The sequence below is a fragment of the Phragmites australis genome, chromosome 11 (genome assembly GCF_958298935.1).
Source record: "Phragmites australis chromosome 11, lpPhrAust1.1, whole genome shotgun sequence".
Lineage (NCBI taxonomy): Eukaryota > Viridiplantae > Streptophyta > Magnoliopsida > Poales > Poaceae > Phragmites > Phragmites australis.
This window is the reverse complement of record NC_084931.1, coordinates 31,641,353-31,665,048: the sequence shown is the minus strand read 5'-3', so window position 1 is coordinate 31,665,048 and position 23,696 is coordinate 31,641,353. Positions and strand designations below refer to the sequence as shown.

The following is a 23,696-nucleotide window of genomic DNA, read 5'->3' as shown; positions in this document are numbered from 1 at the left end:
TCGGCACGGCCCGAAATCGGCACGGCCCGATTGGCCCATTTACTGTTACGGGCCGTGCCGTGCCGGCCCGCGTGCCGAGCCGTCGGCCCACGGCACAGCCCAACTGTCACCGTGCCGTGCCGGGCCGGCCCACGGCACGGTCGGCACGATGGGCCCGGTCGGCACGATGGGCCCGGCCGGCACGATGGGCCCGTTCGGCACGGTGGAGGCACGATAGGCCCGTTTGGCACGACGGGCCCGACCGGCACGGTGGAGGCACGACGGGCCCGGCCGGCACGGTGGAGGCACGTTGGGCCCGTCAGCACTCAAAAAAATAGGAAAAAATCAAAAATAATAGCTAAAAAATCCAAAAAACAATAAAAAATATGGAAAATAAATACATAACATCTTTATTGATTGGTTGCCTCGTTAAAAACCTTTCGACTAGAAGAAAAAAAGAGTACAACCAATGATTATGCTCCGAAAATTACATGATTTCATTAGAAACCCCAGAATTTTGCTTGCAATTTTTAATATGCTTCCTCAAGTGTCCCGTTCCATGTGAAGATCTGGCACCTATTTCTATACTGCATATATTACACTTAGCAAATCTTACATGTTCCCCGTTAATTTCTTTGAAGACCTTTTCAAAATGTTGCCACACTTGGGACCATGCACCTGAGTTCTCGGCGTCTTGATCCATGAATTGAAATATGGAATTAGTTTCTTGATGTGAAGTGAATACTGGCTACTTGGCTAGCAAATAGGAAAAGAGAGATGGGTGGGCAGGGTGGGCAATGAGAATACATGGAGTTTGAGATGGAGTAGATGGTATTTATAGGCCACGATGAGAGGAGAGGTAGGTGGGGTGGGGCCGCGGGGGGTATTTTAAAAAAATAAACAAAAAACATGAATAAAAAAAACTTAGAAATAATAGGGGCACATGATTAATTCTAAAAATGAGCTTTATTGATAGGTTGCCTCATTAAAAACCTTTCTAGCAAAGGAAAAAAGAGTACAACCTAGCTCAGAAAATTTAAAATTACACGTTATCATCAGCATCTAGATACAAATTTTGGAATGATTCTTCAAGCTCAGTATTTTCTGCAGTGTATTGCATTCGTGCTTCAGCTTGTTCCTAATCCTTTACTATGGTGAGTATTTCAACCATCTCACTTAACAGATTTGTTCTTCTCTCTTCGATTATCCTTCCTGTAAGACTGAAGGCAGCCTCAGAAGAAACTGTAGATACAGGAACCGTTAACAAATCTCGCGCTAACAGTGAAAGGACTGGATAATTCGTCTTGTGCTCATGCCACCATTGCAGTATGTTGAAGTTTTCTTGTTCGTGGCTGATAACGTCACTGTCGATGAAGGTAGTTAGCTCCCCTCCGGATGTTGGAATTCCGGTGCCCGTAGACGATCGTGACGAAGAGTCTGAACTTCTTGATGAAGAACCTGCACCAAATATTTTCCCCCACGTTGTCGTCTTCTTACTTGTTGTGGGTGCTAGTGGAGGTCGTTGTAGGCGAACTCCGCCATACTTTGTTTCATATTTACTATAAACTTCGAATAACTTAGAACGAACATTGGTATAATAATTAGAATAATCATGGCCAAGAGCATCACCTAGAATTGCGAGAACTCTACAGAAAGCTGCAATTTTAGCTCTAGCATCTAAAATAAAGGCAAAAGCGTATAACAAAGGAATTTCTTTCCAATACTTTAAGAATTTAGATTTTATAGGAACTACACAATCTCTTAAAAGATTGTCATTTTCATAGTTGTTTAAATGAGTAGCAATTTCAACAATATTATGCACTACTAAACAAGATGTTGGATAATAAACTCCTGATAAACTCACAGTTGAATCATAAAAAAATTCAAGAAACTCCAGTATCCTTTCAGCAACATACCAATGCACTTCCGTGAGTAAAGTTTGACCCCCATACTGATGGTAATGTGTATGAATAAACACACCAAATGTGCTCTTATATGGTATAATATTTTTAAGCATCAAGAAAGTAGAGTTCCATCTCACCGGCATGTCCAGAGCAAACTTACGTGGACGCACACCCATTGCAGCACAATACTGTTTATATGCTGCAATTCGTTGGTTAGAAGAGTTCACAAAAGATATTGCAGTACGAAAATCTTCTAAGTATCGCGATAACCTCTTCAAACCGGATTTTACTATAAGATTGATAATATGACAAGCACAACGTTGATGTAACAAGAAAGATTCAGCATAAGTACTAAACAACGGAGTAAGAATATCCATTGCTCTAGAATTTGCACCGGCATTATCTAAAGTGATAGAAAATATTTTATTCGTGAGGCCAAAGTCTGCAACTACTTGAGATATTTTTTCAGCAATATTTTCATCAGTATGCGCGTTGCCAATCAAGTGAAAACCTATTATTCTCTTTTCTAATTCCATATCATTATTAACAAAATGAGCAACCACACTAAGATAATCCTCTCTAGCCCTACCTGCCCATATGTCCGAGGTCAAAGCAACTGAAAATGTACATGTTTGCAACATTTCTTTAAGTTTGCTACGACACGTATTGTAGTATTTTACCATATCCCTACTAGTTGTCTGTCTAGAAACATGCGTGAACCTAGGATTATGAGCTTGCTTAATGTAATCTTCAAATGCAGCAGACTCACCGATATTGAGTGGTAGATCCGCTCTTGCAATGAAGCGACATAGCTCTTTTCGAGCATTGGCAGAGTCGTACTCCCAATGATGAACAGAGCCGTCGGGGTTGTACTGCAACACCGTCTGCTTCATGGCTGCTCCACTCTTTCGCTTACAACTTATGGCGTGCCTCTTCAAGTGCCCCATTCCACCCGAGGGCTTTGCAGATAATTCATTTTTACAAATATAACACTTAGCATACCTGACACTTACCCCATCTTCCTCTTTGTAGATCCTTTCAAAGTCTTGCCAAACTTCGGAAGTACCGGCTCTTGATCTTTTAGACCCGCTGCTTGCTAATGTGTGCGCACTTGTAGAGCCTGACGATGGCACTCCTGCTGCATCACCTGGATCTGGATGTGAACCAACCGGAGGTTCACCGTCGGATCCATCATCACCTGCAGCACTAGTATCAAAGGGGCCGTAGTCCCCTGTGAGTCCTTGGAGAAAAAAATCATGATCTATGGATGTATCATGATCACCAGCATCCATGATCAATGTCGAATGACACTACAAAAATTGCAAATATTCAGAGTTAGAAATAATCAAATAATAAAACTAATAATAAAATAAGACTCAACAACGATGCAAAAAAATCACCAAGATTTCTTCAACTTCAAGATAGCAAATCAGCAGGATGACGATTTTGGAATTGCTCGGATTTTTTTGAAACAATTCAAACTAATTTTGCCAAATTATCGCTAATTCTCATGAACTTTGAGACAAGAATGAGAGGAGGAAACAAGAGAGAAAATGGTGTTGCTGGTGTGGAATGGAAGGGTAAGGTGCTCCTCTATTTATAGGTGAAAAATGGTGATTTTTGCAAATTTGTTCGAATTTTTTGGAGCTCAAACGGTCACAAAACGGCTATAAAATTCAAAAATCACCACCGGCCTGTTTAACCCGTTAACCCGCGTGCCCCCGCCGGCCCATCGTGCCCCACGTGCCGGCCGGGCCGTGCCCCCCGCGGTGGGCCGTGCCGTGCCGTGCCGGCCCGGCCGTGCCGTGGGCCGCCGCGTGCCGTGCCGGCCCGGCCCGGCCGTGCCTCCTGGGCCACCCGTGCCTGAGCAGGGCCGTGCCGGGCCGTGCCGTGCCCGTGCCGGCCCGACTCCGCCGGACCGTGTCGTGATGACTCCGCTGGACCGCCTTTCGACTTGCTCAGATCACGAGCGAGAAAGGGTCAAAATGGAGGTCCCAAATCATAAAAGAAGGAAACGCAAATGTGCAAATTTTCAGCATTCGTGTGCTTATCACGACCGTTCATCCATGTCGAGATTCGTATTAAAAAAATATATGAAAAAAAATCGTAGAGCCAGATGAGGAATCAAACGGATTGACGACGAACACGAGCCCGACTCGGCGTCCCTGTCCCCTCCACCGACCTATCGGTCTATAAATATCAACTGACCCCGGGAGATTCATCCCCAATTCTGCCGCTGCGCCGCCGCAAATCTCATTGAACCCGCACGGCCACAAGGTGACGAGCAGACCAGGGACAGCAGCAACCATGCACAGCGCGGCGGACGAGCTGCTCTACTGCCAGGATTGCCACCGCGCGACGGAGGTGGTGCTCGACCACGCCACCGGGGACACCATCTGTACCGAGTGCGCGCTCGTCCTCGAGGCGCACCGCATCGACGAGGGCTCCGAGTGGCGCAACTTCGCCGACGACGGCGGGGGCGAGGACCGCGACCCCAGCCGCGTCGGCGGGCCCAACGACCCCTTCCTCACCAACAACCCCCTCGTCACCCGCATCGTGGTCCCCGGCCAGCACAAGCGGCAGGGCGAGGGCGCCGCGCTGCCGAGGATGCGGAACGTCGGCGGGCCGGACCCCGAGCAGACGCTGGTCGAGGCGTTCCACGCCATCGCCGACATGGCCGACCGGCTCGGTCTCGTGGCCACCATCCGGGACCGCGCCAAGGAGGTGTACAAGAAGCTGGACGAGGCCAAGGCGTGCCCCAGGGGCAAGAAGCGGGACGTATTCTTCGCGGCCTGCCTGTACGTCGCGTGCCGCAACGAGGGCAAGCCGCGGACGTACAAGGAGCTGGCCTCGGCGACGCGCGCCGGCGCGGCCGCCAAGAAGGAGATCGGCAGGATGACGACGCTCATCAAGAAGGTCCTCGGGGAGGAGGCCGGGCAGGTGATGGACATCGGCGTCGTCCGCGCCGCCGACTACCTGCGCCGCTTCTGCTCCCTTCTCGGGATGGGCAACCAGGAGATGCGCGCCGCACAGGAGGCCGCGCGGAGGCTGGATGATCGCGGCCTCGACGTGCGCCGCAACCCCGAGTCCATCGCGGCCGCCATCAGCTACATGACCGTGCAGCTAGCCGGCGCCAACAAGACCGTCAGGGACGTGTCCATGGCCACCGGCGTTGCCGAGACAACCATCAAGGAAGCGCACAAGGACCTCACCCCGCACGTCGAGCTGCTCTTCGGCTAAGGGGCGTGTCCACGGTGCGTTCCTTGTTGATTCTTGGCATGTCCTCCGCCGCCGTGCAGTCTCAGGGCCAGTTCTTGATTCTTGGCATGTCTTTGACATGTCCGTGTTACTAGCAGCTAGCGTGGACACGTGATCCAACTAGACTTCGATTCTAAGTACTGATCACTCGTGAATCCGTGCTTGATTCGTTGGTTCCAAACTCATAGACCCAGATGGTCGCTAAGTGATCTCGATTCATGAACGAGTTCACAAGGCATGAGTTGCATGTCCGGCAGGTGCAGGTACAGCCGTACAGGAATGAAACGCGATGGCCTCATGTCCGGCCGTGCGAGATAATCTGACGAATGTTCAGATGTCTAGCAAGGCAATGAAGGAAATTGATACTTGTGTACAACCAAATCGCTTGAACATATCTATCCAATGAAATAATCTGACATGGGCTGCTGAGCTGATGTTACTCAGCCGTATAAGCTTGACCAGCCTTTGGGCGCCTGCTGCATTGTTGATCTGGCACTTCTCACAACAGTGTCTGATGAATTTATGACTCATTCGCAATGCTTTTTAAAAAATTGTTGAACTAGGGTTTGAGAATTTTCGATTGCTTTCAAAATATATTGAACTGGTTTCAGAAATCGTTGATAGTTTTTCAAAAATTGTTGCATGCTATTTTAGAAATGTTGAACAGTGTCATGTGAAAGAAGAGATCATCCTTGCTTTAGGTGAGTGTTGCAGTTATTTGGGTGATTGATCATCCTTGGTCTATGTGAAGTCATCCCATATAATTGGGTTGAATTGGAGCTTGCTTGATCAAGCTTCGATATCTCCTAGAAGCGAGTCATGCAGAATCAGCTATACTAAACAATCCCGTGATGAACACTGATAGTGAAGAAGATGGTGGGATCAAAGGATCAAGATTGAGAACCTCGTGCACAGAATCCTCTTCCTATTGCTGCTCATAATTAAATGTGGATTGTCCCCAAAAAAATAAAGCATACAAATGCCTAACCCAACCGAATAATGTCTTCATTATAATGTTGTCACCCTTTTTCTCAAACAAGGACATGAATTATACCATTCATTAGAAGAAAGAGAAAGTAGTAACAAAAGTCACACCCTAAAAAAAAACAAGTTAAAAGGACCCCAATCTCGGTCTAAGAGACAGCGCTACAAAGAAGAAGAAGAAACGAACACTAAGCAGTCGCTTGAAAGAGCACAAATTTTAGCCAGCGCTTCCTCCCTGACCAAGTTGGAAACTTGCATTCGGCTGCAGTTAGACATTTTGGCTTTTGGAAAGTTATTCTACTTCTCTCTTACCGAACATTCCAACGCACCTAGATGGCCATGGCATTAAACATATCCTAGTCATTTTGAGGATGCTAGCTGTAGTCATCTCCCACAGATTGGCAACAGAGAGGTGATTAGCCATAAGCATGGTGCGAAATTACTGCGTATGTGACACAATACCTCATGCGTGGATAGTCCAGCTAATGCGCTATTCTGATTGCCGGGTATTAATTCGGAAGAAGTCATCTTATCACTGCAGATGCGATGTATGAACTGTGGTCCCTGAGAGAACAAGCAAGTCTTGGGTGGTCAGTGGAGGTATCTGTATCCTTATCTATTTTTTGGACGGGAGACACGTGTGGTAGGCGTGTGTGGTAGGAGATCCGTAGAACTTTTTTCAGTGGTAAGCGGCGTATACGTCAACTGCGAGGCGTGTTGGATGATTTCGTTAATCTTAAAATTTTGTATTTTTATCTTCAGTAGATATTATATGAGCGTGTATATGTTATGATATATGTTTATTGTACTTAGGTTTAAAAAAATGGAGATGTTGTGGCCCGGCTGTCCGATCCATCGGACAGTTGACTGGGCCGGCCCATCTATGTTAATTTTTGCGTCACGTATATTTAATATTTCAGATGTCGTAGAAATCTATTGTCATAATTATTTTCGTATGTTACAACTCGAAATCTCTTTTATACAGATTCGAATCTGAAAAAATTATCCATTTGAGTTATTTCCTATATTTTCGCATCTCTAATATTTCAGATATTCAAATTTAATGTTTCAGACATTATAGAAATTTGTTGTCATAATTATTTTCGTATGTTAAATTTCAAAATCTCTTACGTATAGATCTGACAAAAAAATTATTCATTTGACTTAATTCCTATATTTTCGTATATCCAATATTTCAGATGTAAAATTTAACGTTTTAGACGTTATAGAACTTTATTACCATAGTCATTTTCGTATGTTACACTCAATTCTACACCACATGGAGTTTTATTTGAAATGTTACGTGCAACACGACAAGATGTTGCTGTGAGAATTTTTCTCTCGTTAACAAATGATTTGGGATATTGTATTAGCTTATTTCATGTTGCAACATGTGATTTGGTGGGATCAACTTATTTTACTAATGTTGCAGCAGGGGTCTTAGGATGTTGTAACAGGTGATTTAGAATGTTGGAAAAATTATCGATATTGAGATTATCGTTTTATCATTTTCTCGTGGCATGTTGCATGAAACATGATACTGATATTGCTATGGGATTTTTCTCTCTTAGAATCGGATATTAGTAAGCTACTTTTTGTTACGTACAACACCATGGTATGTTACGATGAAAATTTTTCAGTAGAGAATAAAATGGAGAAGAGATATTTATGCTTTTTTTTATATATAACGTGATGATTTGTTACGATAAGAATTTTCCAATTTAAATCGAATGGCAGAGCTGCTATCTAGTTATTTACATCCGACAGCCTAAATCGTCCGGAGCTAGCGACGGCTCCGTACGTACCGGCGCTAGCTCCTCCATTAAAAAAACCATGATGCGTGATCCATGGTATTAACCGTCGTTGCACAAGGCTGAAACTAAAACCGAGTTCAACCAGTTTTCCAAGCAAAAGAAAACCGAGTTCCAAACGCAACCGACGTTTTACTGTCACCGGCAACCTCCCGTCCGATTCGGATCGGCAGCGACGCCGGACGGACGCCGATCCGAAGGCCGAGTCGGAACCACCACCGACCTATCGCGCTTTATATAGCCCACTACGTTATAGGCAACGTCGCACACCAGCCCCACTGCCAGGACTGCCGCCGAGCGACGCCAGTGCTGCGCCAACACACACCCCTCCGGAGGAGACGCCGAGTGCCCGCGCGCACGTCCATCTCGCCACCGCCCATGGAGCACCTGGCGCCGATCAACATGCACGCCGCGGCCGAGGAAGTCGCCCTGCCGCTCCCGGGGACGATGCTGGATAAATCCGCGCTGCCGAGGATGCGCGACGCAGTGCCGATGGCGGAGGGATCCGCCCTGTCGAGGATGCGCGGGGCCGTACCGCACCCCGGGAAGATGTCGGGGGAATCTGACTTGCTGACGATGCGCGTCGCCGAGGCGCCCCCAGAGAAGGCGATGCCCGAGGCGTTCCGGGCCATCGCCGGGATGGCGGAACGGCTCGGGATCGCGGCCAGCGTCAGGGACCGGGCCCAGGACGTGTTCAAGAGGATGGAGGATGCCAAGGGCAAGGGGCACCACTACTACACCAAGGGCGGGGGGCGGAGCGGCGACGCGCTCTACGCGGCGTGCCTCTACATCGCCTGCCGCAGCGCGGGCGCGCCGCGGACGTTCAAGGAGCTTGCCGCGGCGACGCGCGACGGCGCGGCGGCGAGGAAGGACATTGGCAAGCTGATCACGCTCATCAGGAAGCGGCTCGGGGACGAGGCCGGGGGGCAGGCGATGGACATCGGTGTGGTGCGCGCGGCCGACTACATGGAGCGCTTCGGCTCGCTGCTCGGGGTGGGGGAGGACGATGTGCGCGCGGCGCAGGAGGCGGCGCGGAGGATGCAGGAGCGCCTCGACGTGCGCCGCAACCCCGACTCCACCGCGGCCGCCATCATCTACATGGCCATGGAACGGCGGGACGGCGCCGGGAGGTGCCTCCGGGACGTGTCCGTGGCCACCGGCGTCGCCGAGAACACCATCAAGCAGGCGTACAGGGAGTTGTGCCCGCATGCCGATCTGCTCTTCGGCTCAAGTGCGTGCCAAGGTTGTGCTGGTGGTTCATTGGCACGTACAGATATCAGATAGTCCTTTCCTATATACCTGGTCTATTTGTTAATTAGGTTCCATTCCCTTCTGAAATCTGTCGACAAATTGTAACTCAAATCGAGTTTACAACTCTGAGTGTTGCGAGTATATCGCGTCTGTTGAATCCATGCTTGTTTCTACAGAAAATTATGAACAGATAAGATTCCAATGTAATCACTATTCCGAAGTGAGGCAACATCAGAGAGAAGTGCTTCTCTTAGAAAATGTATTCGTCCATGTGGTAGATTTCAGCGGTCTCTAATCCTAAATTCAATTCATTTCAGATGGAATAAATAGTGATCACGAACTCGAAAATGTGTTCTTGAATCACTAGGATAGAAAAGTCTTCCCATTGCAACAATGCCGTCACATCCCGGCTAGGCGTAACTGGAATCATTAACGAGAACTGCCTTTCACAAGAGAGAGAGAGAGAGAGAGAGAGAGAGAGAGAGAGAGAGAGAGAGAGAGAGAGAGAGAGAGAGAGCTGCAGCAGCTCCTTCACCAAACAGTCAGTATTGTGTTCATGCTGTTACTCAGTCACGCTAATTTTACAGCCATTGGGAATTTGCTGCTCCTACACAGTAGGTCAGGCTGCTCTCAATCAGGGCGTGTACGGAATTCTCCGCTCAGTATAAGTACTAAATCCATTCAGTCATCTGCTACCCCAAAGCAAAGAGTAGGATAGCATGAAGTTTACAAAGCCAACGGTTTGCAACAGTTTGCACGCAAAAATGGTCATGACTGAAGAAGCTATGCAACAGTTTGCAACGGTCTAGAGGACATGGAAGTTAATCGCTTCCGGTGAAAATTAAACATGAAAATGAGACATTGATCAACGCAAGGCAGCCTGCGTAATAGTAAACTGATAATAATCATCAGTGCAGAGATGGAGCATCTTATCACATTCCAGACTTCAACGTAGGAACAGAACTGCATCGACCATCAGAACTAATCTGGCAAACGTGACAACTGACAATCGAGTGCGTGAAGTGTCTGAATCGTCAATACAGTAGGACTACACAAACTGGGAGCCATTCAGTTATTATCCCAGTCCAAACCAGACCTATCTCCAAGAACGTTGCATTGCACTTCCAAAAGAATAAATGAGAATTGTCCCATTCATGACGCTATAGCACTAAGTGTACACGAACAGCAATCTGCCAACTTTCAAGCCAACGTCGAAATCTATTACCATGGCAACTAGTTAGGAATCACAACCACGTTCACTTCAAAGACAAACAAAAGCCTTCTATCATCCAACCAAATCTACCAGCCAGCATACATGATTGTGTAACTTTCTGACACTGCATAACTGACTCAGTTTTAAGTTATGGGTATCTCAAATCAAGTCGGTTATTGTCATGTCAAGAATAATTTGAAATATGTTAGCTTCTACCAGGAACAGAAGACACACTGGTCACCATCTTTCCATTATTATGATAACCTGTAGAGAGAAAAATGACCTTGGAGCAATATCTAGACACAAACAACTATCAGGCTACCAGTAAAAAAGTAACACACCCATGGAACAGATATTATCGGACAGGTATGCAAAGAACAGGGCTAGACAAACACTTCACATCAAACCAGTTGCCTATATGGTAAATTAACTGAAACTCATAAATAGACTGATATACTGCTACTTAGCTTAATGCTGTTAGATGCTAAATCAGTACAGCTTTTCATCACAAATATAGTAACATCCTACTAAAAAACAGTGGCTAGGATGGCCACATGATATTAAGACAAATTCCCATGTATCAGAAACAGACAGGATATGAATTGTTGTTTCAGTCACTAAGAGATACTAAGATCATACATTATTAACGCAATGGCGCTTGCTTAAAAAATAATAACCGCAGGCAACATTCAGATGCTGATCAAAGTATCCTCGAATTATCTTACACATAAAAAATAGTTCAGAGTTCAAGTCTGAGCTAGGTTCTAAACCTTGAAGGTGCCTTAATATACTCTAACCTTTTTTAATCAAACAATAAGCAATTAGATCAGTTGCTAAATTCACCCATAGTTACCTCGCAATTTATAACCGATACAAATCACTCAGGCACAATTCTGCAAAGAACTTCAAGGATACACATACTGATACATTTGAAAATCTATTGAAACCATACACATTATTAGTGGCATAACCTGGCAGACAGCAAACATGCATTCAAAAAACATCTGTACAAGCATCAAGCAGTAATAAACATACACACAATCAGACATATTTCAAATCTCATCAAATACCACAGTTAAAAACATTCTAGCATTCACAAACAAATTTGGCATGATCAACTGCAGTTGTTGGGTTAACCAATCCACAAGCAGCTGCAAGCTCGCTGTTGTCGAGAAAAAAAACCACCTGGTAGGTATCAACGCCAGCGACACATGGAAGATTCTCACAATGCACTCGATCTGAGCCATCAATATTCCAACCACACAGAAATCTTAAAAACAAAAAGGCACAACCATCCAGGACTGCAAGGGGCATAACAATAGAAATTAATCAAGTGATAATAGCTTGTAGTCTGGAATCATGTGCAACTTCAGAACAGACCGCAACTAAGATGTCTCTCACACTTGTGTTCACAACTCTTATTAGCATGGAAAACTGCGGAAAGGAAAAGGACTTGCGATAAGGGCCCAACACTATACGTTGCTCTAATCTATTAACCAGCGAGATAGTAAAGATACTACTACGAGTTCAGTAATACTAGTACCGCCACAAAACGGGTTATCCATTCTCATATAGGCCATAGCAGCAGAGCAAAACTTCCCACGCGTCGGACCACCGGATTACCTCTTGAGGTTGAGCAAGACCACCGCGATGGCGGCCGTGGCAGCGGCTCCAGCAGCCGCGGCCGCCACCAGGTGGGGAGACGCCGCCCCCGCGTCCTTAGGCGTCACGGCCGAGGGAGCAGCCGACTCCTCCTCCCCCTTCTCCTTCTCTGCGGCGGTGGCGGAAGCCTTCAGTGCCTCGATCTCCTCCTCGAGGGCGACCTTCTCCTGGTACGCGGTCTGCAGCTGGTCCCCAAGCCCCGCGCCCCTGCGCATCTCCGCCTCGTGGCCGGACTTCTCGGCGGCGAGGAGGTCCTTGAGGCGCTTGACCTCGGCGCGGAGCGAGGTGGCCTCACTCTCGTTGGCGGCGGCGGCGTGCTCGAAGGAGGCGATCTCGTCCTGGGCCTGGGACACGAGGACCTCGAGGCGGTGGGACTCGGAGGACAGGAAGCGGTTCTGGTGGCCCACGGCGTCGAGCTTCTCCTCCAGGTCGCGCTTCGCCGCGCGGAGGGCGTCGATCTCGTCCGCGTCGTGGGGCTTGGTGCGGTCCCCGCCGTTGGTGATGGCCGGGTCGAACTCGAACTCCGCGGCGGCGGCTGCGGCGGGGGAGGCGAACGTCTCCTCGCCGTTCTCCATTGGAAACCCTTCCTCTCTTTCCGGCGGCGGCGCGGTGGATGCGAGGGTGGAAATGGAAACAATGGAAAGGGCGCTTGAAAAGGCGAGGCGTTTCCGCGAATATATCGGGCCCCGGGATAGCGATCCCCAATGTTCCGATCGGACGGTGTAGGGAAGAGGATTCAGATCGGACGGCTGATACGGGGCAATAGGGTGGACAGGCCGAAGCCAAGACGGGTTGCGTTATATCTACGGGGGGGCGGGGGGGGGGGGGAGCCGGAGAAAAAGCTCGATTTCGATTCGCTGCTCTTCTCCACCAATTCGCCGCGGAGGCCATCGCAGCTCAAGTGAGGAGTGAAGAAGCTCGGGATCTCAGCCGAGCGCGCAAGATGGTGAGATCGCTGCGTCGATTCGTTTGTTTTCGGCTGCGAGGTTCTGTTGACCTCTGTCTGTGCTTGAATCTTAGGGTTTTAGTTCGTATTTTTTTAGTGGAGAGATCAAGCATCTGACGGGCTACAACTTGCTATTCCCCTTTTTGCTGCGTTATTTGATTGCTCTCTCATGTTGATTCCTCGCTAGGATTCGGTCCCTACTGGTTTTGGTTGACCTAAGGAGAATTGCGCCCAATCTATTAGCACTTTAGACTCAGCGATTAATTTTTTGAAAATATTGTGACTGTTCTGGTTCTATCGAATGAAAAATGACTGAGTAACGGGGAAAATTTTGTAGTTTTGCAAGCTCTGATGAGCCGGAGTAGTGATGTTCTGTGGAGCTGTTCGTTGCAAGCCTGCTGAGAGTTATCTTAGGGGTCATACTGATATGCCTCATGACGTGTATTGGCGTCTGTACATCCAAGGAACAAGAATTAAACGTTCATTGATATTCGTTTGTTGATGTTGAAAGCACATGCCATTAATTCTGTTGTGCCTTGTGTGCCTTCTAGTAGTTTGTGATATCAGCAATTCAGCATGCGATTCTCTTGTCTTCTTTTACCTTAGAAAGGCTACTGCTACGGCTATTTTATGATAGTCTTCCATGTCATTTTGACTCACAATTATTCTCCCTGCTGTCCCAGTAAACATTGTAGCATAAGAACTTTAGGATTTATTGAGATAAATAAGAATTAGTTACCAAGTTTTTCACATAAATATTTTGAATTCTCCGTTTAATTTAGTCTTCAGAAAAAGAAAATTGCTAAAAATTAAGTCTAAGCTGTTTAGGTGCATTGATTGACTTCAGCTATGGCACAAGTGGGAACAGCTTGCTTATATTCTAGCCATATGTTTTTAGTAGGTAACTTCTTCTAATGGAGTTATATAATTTTGCTTGACAGGCTGACCCAGAGTTGGAAGCTATAAGGCAGAGGAGGATGCAAGAGCTAATGGCACAGCGTGGTGGGGTAAGATACCAAGCCACATGGCTAACAATTGAAGCTGCTACAGCAATGTTTAGTTCTCCTTGCTAACACAAGACCTAGTTCTTGATGCTCCTCAGTTGACTGAATTTCGATGTAATGTCAACTTCTAATTAGGCAAATCAGCAAAATGCAGGACAACAAAAAGCTCAGGAAGATGCAAAGCAGTACGTTCTATTCCTCCATCTTCCCCAGAGTGTCATCGCTCGTTTTTTTTTTTTAAAATTATGTTCTGTGAAAGCTGGGGAATACTGAAGTGACTTCGAATCTAACTCTCAATCAGGGAAGCTGAGGAACGCCGACAGATGATGCTTGCTCAGATATTATCTTCTGAAGCCAGAGAAAGGCGTAAGTTCTTGTTGTTGATGTTATTTATGATGTGCTTAATGGCTGTTTTAAATCATTTACAGTCAAATTGTTACTGGAAGTAGAAGTTTTTGTCTTGTATGTTTCATCATTTAGCAAGTTATTGCCTCCATACCATGGAAACTGCTGTGTGTTTCAACAGTTGTGTACTGGCCAAATGGGCAATGGGTATGTTCCTAAAAGCACCGTGCTGATCAGGACAGTTTCTCTGTCCACGTGGTTGGAGTTGGAGATCGCCAATATTCTTTAACGAATCATTGCATCTTTTTCCTCATTTTTATCAATGATAACATATAAAAAATATATTGGGGATTTAAGCCAGGGAATGACATGATTTTTTTATTGATAATGTTGTTTGCTATTTCAGACAACTTATTTTGCTGATTCATTGGAAAAGATGGTTCTTAGGGCAACCTTATTTAGTGAAAACTTGTATGCTATCATGTTTTGTGTAACTAGCAATATGGTCTAAGATTAAATCACTGCAAAACTAGTGCAACCAGCATAAACTCTTAAAGGGCTGCGCTTATCAGAATACTTTGTATGCACATTTAAAGGTATTGTTTTTCTGGTGACATCAATATTAAGTATAAATTCAAAATTAATACTTTTCATTCAGTTTTTGTATGTAGTAAATACTTATTATTTAATGTGTTTGTAAGTTTGGTTCTAGCTGATCATGATAGATTTCACATGAACGAATAAGTTATGTCTCTTCCAAGGTTTACAAAAGCTATTGTTGATCCATAAGTAGCCTACCTGTTAGAAATAAATGTTCTGAATAACATAGGCTAGAAGTCAGTCATAAATCTGGTGAATAAAGTGTAAACAGTTGAAGGGAAAGAGCTGTAAAACAATGCTTATTCATGAATTTGACAGTCTCCCGCATAGCTTTGGTCAAACCTGACAGAGCAAGAGGGGTGGAGGATGTTCTCCTGAGAGCTGCTCAAACTGGTGGAATATCTGAAAAGGTAATAGTTAATGACAATTTCCTTTGTGTCTTTGTCTATCCCTTGGTGCTTCGAGAAACTCGATAGAGCGGACATATAAAATTGTTACATTTTTCTGGTTTACAGGTGTCTGAAGAAAGGCTTATTTCACTTCTGGAGCAAATTAATACTCACACAAGCAAGCAAACCAAAGTTACGGTATGTAAAATGTGATTGATTCTATCAACTTTGAGCATACTGTTCTTGCATCAGTCCAGCTGACTTATCATTAAACAAAGATACTTTGCTTCCAACAGTAGGTATAGACCAACTTCTGTTAAACTGATCTAGTTTGCAGTAGAAAGTTTCTCACATGTTTATTGTAGCGCAATCAGTACTATTTGATAGTATAACTTCTCAAAAATAAAAGGAACTAGTATATGCTGTAAAGTGAAAACATCCAAGAGTAAAACCCCAGAGAACTATCATTATTTTCGGAACAAGTTAACCGTCTTGGTAACTCTGGTTTGCCTAACAGATTCAGAGGCGTCGAAGTGTCCTTGACGACGACGATTAGCTGCGACCTGCAAGCTTGCTACATGAGTGTATGATGAGCTGGTGACGGACTAAGAGCGTTGCTGAACTGTTTGCTTAAAAATGATGACCCGATATAACTATCAAAGACCATCAAAACTCGGTAGACTATTTGATGGATCCTTGGTTGTATATGATCCGAAGTCTATTTGATGTCTCCATTGAGGACAGTCAAGATATTGGCTGTGTTTGTGTCCCTGAATCGCTTTATTCTTCCTAAGTTATGGGTGCTTGGATCCAATCCTGCCTTTGTGAATCCAGCCACGTTATTAGTATGTAGTTCGTCCCGTGCGATATGATGTGCTGCTCACTTTCCACTACAGGTTCCATCGCAGCTGACATACTTACGCCTCGTGTACATTCTACTTTGCATCCATGGAGGCCATGCACGTGCCATCTAAGCTCATCCGGTTGGCTCATCGGCATCAATATTCGCATGTTATCTTGTATCTGGATTCGGATGGTGATCAGGATGGGTTGAGCGAAGGAGGACCAGCCACCCCTGAAGAATTGAGATCCTCTGACTTAGGAATTGAAGTCACAGTGATTTCAAAACGTTGTGAGTCGTGTCACAGTGATTTCAAAACATCGTGAGTCGTTCCATCTTATGGATAAGATTTGGTGTTACAGTATACTGCTCCTCTCTGACTTAAGCAGAGGATCCGAATCCAATGTTCAGCGGTCAGCCGGCCGTTTGCACCAATCGGATTGGCCGCTCACGCCCGGGAGCGGCTGCCGGGCGCCGGCTCTCGCGAACCACCGGGCATCCTCTGTGCCCACGCCAGCCACACGAGACAGCGTAAACACCGGTCCAGCACTGCTGCTCGGGCAATCGTACGCGCTACGTAGCCAAGGGAATGTCCCTGTCAGGAGTCAGGCCGCCCGTGTTCCTGGGCAAGTGGGCAGCGTGCCTGCAGCAGCAGTGTAGCACGGGCGCGCGCGAAGTGTACCGACTAGGATTCGAAAATTCGTCGGTAACCGACTAAAATACGTGATAACTGGGTATCTCGATTCGGCTCGATTTCAAAAACCGAACGGTAACCGAATTTGAATCAAAAAATTTAAAAAATTCCAAAAAATTCAAAAACAAATCCTAAAAAAATAGACATAATTCTAAGATCTTCTATGAAAACAAATTTCAAAAATAATATCGTTTGCATCATATTCTATAGGGAGGAAGTTTAAAAAAATAAAAAAAATTGAAGCATGTGGCTCAGTTATTAACTCATGTACTCATGTTAAGTAAAAGCTTAACATGTAAACACATATTTTTCTTGTGTAGAACGTATCTTAAGAGGATCTTTAATTTCACTTTATTTAGAGTTTGATTAATTTCTCTATAATTTTTACGAAGTTCACAAGCATAAAGTGAATATGTAAGAAACAATACTGTAATTAACTTTTTCATGTCTACTATTATTTTTTCTACATAAATCATAGTACAAATAAACTAATAAAAGTGGTTTCACTAATTTTTGAGGTGTGATGGGTTAGTTATGAATTAATCTAATCGTAACATATTTACACAATCCTACATGTTATAATAACTAATTCATGAGTTCATGTATTTTTAAAAGACATAAGATCATGTAAGAAGACTAACAAAATTAGTTTCAAGGTTTTTGGATTAGCAAAGAGTAAACTATGCGTTTTAACTTGGTTTAACAAATACATTTTCTCATAGAAAATTTTGTACTTTTTTATGAGTATAAATATTTTTATCATGTAGATCATGTTACAAGGAAACAAAAAAAATTGTTTCACTTGATTTGAAGCTCAGATAAATTAGTTATTGATTTTACAAAATTGAGATAATTTTTGAATTTTTTGTTGAACTTCACTGAAAATCAAGAAAACCGAGTGGTCACCGACAAAACAGAGCGGTTATCGATAATAAGGAAAATTCGAGAAAACCGCTCGATAAATCAAGAAAATCGCTCAGTAACCGATCTAATTCGACCGGTTATCGATAGGTCAATTTCACAAAACAAAATTCCGAAATTTTAAATTTTATCAAACGAATTTTATTCGAATTTTATTCAAATTTCAATCTGTTTATCGCGGTTATCGTGAATTTTCAATAACCGCTGGAGCTTGGTAACCGTTGGGCTATCGGTAAGTTCAACCCTAGTATCAAGCACTACCACGAGGCTTCCTGACGTTGGCTTGAGGCAAGTTCCAGCAGGTCCTGAAAACTACTGTGCCGATCGCTATCTGTACTTTTTGCCGATCGTTCCGTACGGCAACGCTCTCCAGCAGGTCCTGAATCTAGCGCAACAGTGATATGGTGAGAGAAATACATACTCCAAATTTGCCGATGGTTTTGAGGATCCGCATCACTGTTCCTTGAGTATGTATGTGGGTTCGAGGGAAGAAGGAGAGTAATGAAAGATAGAAAATATGATAGCTGCTGGAGATAAAAAAAAAATAGGGGATGCTATAATAGTGTTACAAAGGATAAAATTTTAGAGTATCTGCTGAAGATGGTCTGACGACCGCATGACCCTGCTTTTTTTTATTTAAGAAAAGGGTGATTTTATTCGATTAAGCACAAATACAGTAAAGTAAAAAAACCTACATAATAAAAAACAAAACAACCACAAGATCTAGACACTAACACCCCTAAGCTACTCTGAATACCGCTACCGAGCTGGATCCAAGAAGCCTACATCAATACTTCCCCTACTGACGAGGTAGCGCCGATGAAAGCAACACTGTAGGATCCTCAATCGGCCCCCTCACCTCCATGGCCAGCCGACGTCGGAGGTGAGAGTGGTCTGGCCTCCCTTGTGGGTTAGTAGTTTGTAGTTTATTTTCTTTCTAGTTTAATTTCTAGGTTAGTTTAGTTTCTCCCAATGGGTTTTACGAGTGATACATCGATGCTTTTGTTTTTCTTTGGATTCTATGCCGTGGAAGAATCTACTTAGTTTCTTTTGTTCTTCGACCTGCTGTTTTACCATGTTGAGTTTTGGTGATATCATTATTTCTATTTATTTTTTAAAAAAATGAAAGGTGTATTATATCCCGGCTGATAGGTTAGCTGATAAGTTTATCCTTTTAATAGCGTTTTGCGCCGTATGCCGCAGCGGGCGGGCCGCCCGCCCACGACTTCTCCACGGGACGAGAGCACGAGGCCGCCCGTCGCTCGAAGCGCACGCCGCATGCGTCCAGGTCCTGCTCGCCATACGGCAGCAGCCGGCGTGCGCGTGCCGGTTCACAGCTCGCTTGTCTTTTGTCTCAGTGAGCCAGCGCGACCAAAACGCCGGCCGGCACGGGACGCGTCGTAACTTGGTGTGTTGGAGCATGAGTGAATCCATGCAACAGAGGTCGCCCAAGGTTACGTACTGATCACTGGCTACTTAACGAGATAATAGCTCGACCTCAAAAAAATCCTCAATAGCTTGAACTTATAACTGGTTAATTTATCAATGATACATTCGATATGTATACGCTCCCGGACCGATACGGCTTCATTCCCTGCTTGCTCCAGTACTCATGGCATCCTCTTCCTTCCACCTCCAACTCCACCTCCTCGGCGCGCTCAAGTAGAAGTAGAACCTGCCGAAGTGCTCGAGTCCTGCGGCATTAGTGATCACCATGGAACTGCAACCTATAATTTGCAGGGAAAAAATATGTTTGTGACGAGACACAACGAAATTGGTGATTGCTGACTGCAACAAAGATCATATTGTTTCGACGAAAATAGCAATGTCAAAACGGCATTCGAGCTATCGTATTTTCAGCATTGGCATAACTACCAACCTGTAAACTGTTTGCCTTCCGTTCAGTAGGTGGCAGGTGAGCCACCAGCCTATACTAATGCCAAACATTAGAATGGAAACTTGTATTCCTGCTATTCTCCACGGTGAAAATTTAATTTCGTAAACTGTCATGAGCTTTTGAAAGCTGGTCAAAGATACTAGTGACAGTACCACTGCACTTGCCTTTGCAAAGATATGATTGCAAATATTGACTGCACGGCGAAGGACCGAACAAGAAGGCCCATAAATAGGACATGCAGATCATGTACAGGCAAAAGGTAAAGGCAATTGGTTGCCATGAAGGCCGAAATGGCCCACGTAAATCTTGGGCGTTCATGCACACGACTGAATGAATTGTGGACAGTGTACAGAAACAAATCAATGCGGACTCACAGACCAAACAGCAGAGGCCTAGTAAGGATTGTCAAATAATTCAGTATCTTAAGAATAGAATACATGGCTTGTGATTGCATAACCTGGGTGATCTTCTACATTGACCCTAGGGCATGTAGATGAAATTAAGCAGTTTTTAAGGCAAAAAAAATAAGCAGTAAAACACTAATGTATTCAACTATTATCATCATCATTCAATAATTGCATCAGTACATAACCAAATAATACTAAGAAATAATCAGAAATTGCAGCTATGAGTGTCTTCGAAGTGTAAAGCAAAATCTATCCCCAGAGGCAGAGTGATCATCTGGGTATCTGATCAAAGATGCCTAATCCAATCTAACTCGCTTAACATTTTTTCTAAGCAACAACGGATCTAGAAGTCTAGCTGGTGATCTCCTACCTTGGGTGTGTTCATGCTATGCGGGAAAAGAAAAGCTGAATCTGCTCCATGCTACATTTCCACAAAAAGATGGCAAGGTTTCTACATGCACATTCAAACCTTTGCCTTCGTTCTAATGACCTCACAAGCAAATCATAGCTATATCTCCTTGATCCCTTCCCCTTTTTCTCCCTTTTACACCATGATAAATAAGAAAACAAGAACAACATAACAGAAGCAGAGCGAGGTCTGGTAATGTCTGCGGACTGACCTTCTGTTCCTCTTGCTCTCGCCGAGGCCATGGATGTCCGGGGGCAGCTTGGTGAGCTCACCTCCAGTGACCGGCTGTGCCGTAGCCATTGCCATCGCCGTCCCTTCCCCTTGAAGCGCTGGGCTTCTGAGCAGGGACAAGAGAAGGGGCAAGCACGGAAGCTGGGAGAAAGGAAACGAAGCCGGGGAGAGGAAGAGAGGGACGAGGAGGTGTACCGTTGTACTGGTCCCTCGTAAGCAGTGAGCACAAGGAAAGGAAGGAAGCAATGGCTGTCATCTAGTTTTTCTCTGCTTTTGCTCCAGCCTGAACTGCACAGCACAGTAGCCTGCTCACTACTACCACAGCAGTCCAGCCCAGCACACAGCTACCTCTCTCGCCTCTCGGTCCCCCCCCCCCCCACACCATCCCCTGCCTTCTCAGTTCTTCTAGCCCATTTGGCCACTGGAAAGTGGGCACCCACTCCATGTGGACCGGATGTCAGTCTTATCCAAGGACTAAGGCCGACTCCAGCAGAGCCAGCCTCCTCAGCCGTATCCATGTGCGCCATTACTACAGTGTTGATTTGCGGCTGCTCGGACTCAGGCCGACTCAGCAGGAGCGGCAAAATTTCTCGTATCATTGTGTCGACTATTGTTTTTTTCCTTTACCAATCGGAGCCGGTCGTAACAGCTTACAGCTCCAGCAGCACCCATATCTACTTCTAGAGGGATACGGTACCAGCCGGACGTCGGTAAAATTGCAAATAAAAAAAATGAGGTTATATCACTGTAGCTAGAGAATGATCATGGGTAAAAAAGAAAAAATAATAGTAATTAAGAAATATATTAGCTACTGAAGATGAAAAATAGAGGATGTTGTAATAGTGTTAGATAATACTATAATAATATTATAGGAGATAAATTTTTAAGTAACTGCTGAAGGAAGAATGCGATCGTAAATTTTAGAAACTTTGACTATTAATATTCATAAATTATTAGGATTTGACATATGAAAATAATAGAAGTGAATTTATCATGAATACTATTTTGACACCATCTAATTTTTATCAATTTTTATCAAAAAATAGTTGTCAAAAGTAATAGTTAAATGTGTTTATTAAAAACCGTATCGATAAATAATAAGTAAAATAGAGCGAAGATAGTATGATAATAATATTATATGTGATGATTTTTTACAATATCTACAAAGATTCTAACTCACGTCACCCTTTATCACAGTAAACCTACGGAAAAGAAGGCCGCTGGTGGGACCAACTCAGGGCTGGGACCACCTGCGAGAGGAGAGAATTTTCGCTGCCCTGGTCTCAAGCCGGCAGTTCTACAGCTCACAAGCCTCCATGGCGTGCATGAGCACGACAGTCTCTGTCCGTGGACCCCCACCCCAGTTCGTCTCAGGACGGCACATGGAAGCGAAGGAGCCTCTGCCTTTCAGTTTGTTTGCCTCTTGCCCATCTTTGAAACATGCATGCATGCATGCGGGAGTGTCTGGGAACACAGATCGCTTTAATTTGTTTCTCTCTCCTCTGTTTGCCCGCCTGCCGGCTGCTGCTGCTTTTATCGTCTGTCTCAAGAAACGGGAAAGGGTGGGAGACGGGCGCGAATCCAGAGAGATAGGGGAAGATTTGCCCTGTGCTTTCGTTGAATTTTGGTGCGGGGTCTGTGCTGTAGGCAGCGCAAAAGGGTTTGAATTTAAAATGGAATTGATCCTGAGAGCAACTTGATTATCTATAATACACTGTACAAAACATAGAATAAAGATAACCGAATGTCTCACGTGTTACGCTAGAGATTTTAGTGACTTTCTTGCTAGATTAGAGAATACCGTATGGATCTAGTATATATGATGAATCAAAAAAAAAAATAACTAATGTTGTGTGCACCCCTACTTTTAACATGGGTCCGCCCCTACATTGTAAAGATTTCTCTTTTATATTACTTCACCACTCTAACCGTATATCTATATTTCACCTTTAATATTCTCTCTTATTTGTAATAGTATTCTATAACTAATAATAATTTTTAAAATTAGGACATTAGTTTATATGAATATTTATGAACTTTTCTGATTTTTAGGAATTAAATTGATGCCCTAAAAATTCAAGGAACTTACAAAAGTACTCAAATTTAGAGAATTTTTATTTAAAATTTATAAGAGACTTTTAGTGGGAACTAGTTAAAGTGAGTTCTTTATTATTTATTATATTAGTATAAAAATCGGTGTGATTTTAAGGAGCTTTGTAAAATTATCTTTTAAATTTATGGAAGAAATAAGAAAAAAAAATATTTTGAAGCAAAAGCTAGCTGGCTTCCCGTTAGTCTCTCTACAGGAGGATGGCGTGGGGGAGACCACGCCACGTCTGGCATGTCTGAGGATGTGAATGTCTTGCCCGGCAAAATAAGGTGTCGAATGAAGAATCTGTTATAGGCTATTATTTCGGAAGAAAATGGATGATGAGATGGAGGATGTCAGGATGGGATAGAATTACTCTCGGAGATGCTATTAGACTTAGGGTTTGTTTGGTTGAGTTTTTGCTTTTGGTTTTTCTGAAAAGCTGTTTTTAGAAATAGGTTATTGACTTCTACAATAAATTTGTAGTTTCTCAGCACATAACTTCTCAGAAAAACCACTCTCAGCGAGCTTCTCAGCATCTAGTTCATTTTCCTCAGAAGCAGCTTCTGACTTCTCCAGAAACCACTTTTCAGCAAACCCGTTTATTCTATCTTCTGGCTTCTGAGCTTCTGACAGAAGCAGAAGCCAGAAGCAGCTGTAAACAAACAGAGCCTCAGTAACATGCTCTGTGCTGTGGAGACACTTCGTATTCCGGTGCGGTATGCCATTCAGAGAAGGCCAAGTAATACCAGAGCAGAAAATGTAGCAGCAATATTCAGTGTTGGATCCAAAGAAAATGGAACCAAATGTCGTGTAAAAACGAGAGGGTAATTACCTCCCGTAGAAGGCCGCGTTAGGCTT

The 23,696-nt window shown here is 44.5% G+C and overlaps 5 protein-coding genes across 5 annotated transcripts; 3 read left to right on the top strand and 2 right to left on the bottom strand.

Moving 5' to 3' along the window:
* Positions 1–1,117: 1,117 nt before the first annotated feature.
* On the bottom strand, positions 1,118–3,321 carry LOC133885443 (uncharacterized). The gene is made up of 2 exons (XM_062325161.1): positions 2,653–3,321; positions 1,118–1,437 (listed from the first exon to the last, which is right to left on the bottom strand). Exons 1-2 carry the CDS (start codon positions 3,173–3,175, stop codon positions 1,118–1,120), a joined length of 843 nt encoding a protein of 280 aa, XP_062181145.1. The 5' UTR covers positions 3,176–3,321.
* Positions 3,322–4,190: 869 nt separating this feature from the next.
* LOC133883940 (transcription initiation factor IIB-like) lies at positions 4,191–5,123 on the top strand. Its single transcript, XM_062323347.1, has one exon. It carries the CDS (start codon positions 4,191–4,193, stop codon positions 5,121–5,123), a length of 933 nt encoding a protein of 310 aa, XP_062179331.1.
* Positions 5,124–8,216: 3,093 nt separating this feature from the next.
* On the top strand, positions 8,217–9,220 carry LOC133884168 (transcription initiation factor IIB-like). Its single transcript, XM_062323521.1, has one exon. It carries the CDS (start codon positions 8,315–8,317, stop codon positions 9,218–9,220), a length of 906 nt encoding a protein of 301 aa, XP_062179505.1. The 5' UTR covers positions 8,217–8,314.
* A 2,478-nt stretch (positions 9,221–11,698) lies between these two features.
* LOC133884929 (uncharacterized) lies at positions 11,699–12,728 on the bottom strand. Its single transcript, XM_062324537.1, has one exon. It carries the CDS (start codon positions 12,635–12,637, stop codon positions 12,020–12,022), a length of 618 nt encoding a protein of 205 aa, XP_062180521.1. The 5' UTR covers positions 12,638–12,728; the 3' UTR covers positions 11,699–12,019.
* A 147-nt stretch (positions 12,729–12,875) lies between these two features.
* LOC133884930 (uncharacterized) lies at positions 12,876–16,160 on the top strand. Its single transcript, XM_062324538.1, has 7 exons — positions 12,876–13,008; positions 13,950–14,015; positions 14,148–14,197; positions 14,314–14,378; positions 15,276–15,367; positions 15,473–15,544; positions 15,864–16,160. The coding sequence occupies exons 1-7, from the start codon at positions 13,006–13,008 to the stop codon at positions 15,900–15,902; spliced, it is 387 nt and encodes a 128-aa protein (XP_062180522.1). The 5' UTR covers positions 12,876–13,005; the 3' UTR covers positions 15,903–16,160.
* The last annotated feature ends 7,536 nt before the right edge of the window (positions 16,161–23,696 follow it).

Excerpts from the sequence above, each read along its gene's own strand:
- LOC133885443 (XM_062325161.1), bottom strand. The coding sequence starts at position 3,175 with ATGGATGCTGGTGATCATGATACATCCATAGATCATGATTTTTTTCTC. Across the intron at positions 1,438-2,652 it reads GGATCTACCACTCAATATCG|GTTCTTCATCAAGAAGTTCA; the intron begins GTGAGTCTGCTG and ends TATTTGGTGCAG.
- LOC133883940 (XM_062323347.1), top strand. The coding sequence starts at position 4,191 with ATGCACAGCGCGGCGGACGAGCTGCTCTACTGCCAGGATTGCCACCGC.
- LOC133884168 (XM_062323521.1), top strand. The coding sequence starts at position 8,315 with ATGGAGCACCTGGCGCCGATCAACATGCACGCCGCGGCCGAGGAAGTC.
- LOC133884929 (XM_062324537.1), bottom strand. The coding sequence starts at position 12,637 with ATGGAGAACGGCGAGGAGACGTTCGCCTCCCCCGCCGCAGCCGCCGCC.
- LOC133884930 (XM_062324538.1), top strand. Across the intron at positions 14,379-15,275 it reads TTCTGAAGCCAGAGAAAGGC|TCTCCCGCATAGCTTTGGTC; the intron begins GTAAGTTCTTGT and ends TGAATTTGACAG. Across the intron at positions 15,368-15,472 it reads CTGGTGGAATATCTGAAAAG|GTGTCTGAAGAAAGGCTTAT; the intron begins GTAATAGTTAAT and ends TCTGGTTTACAG.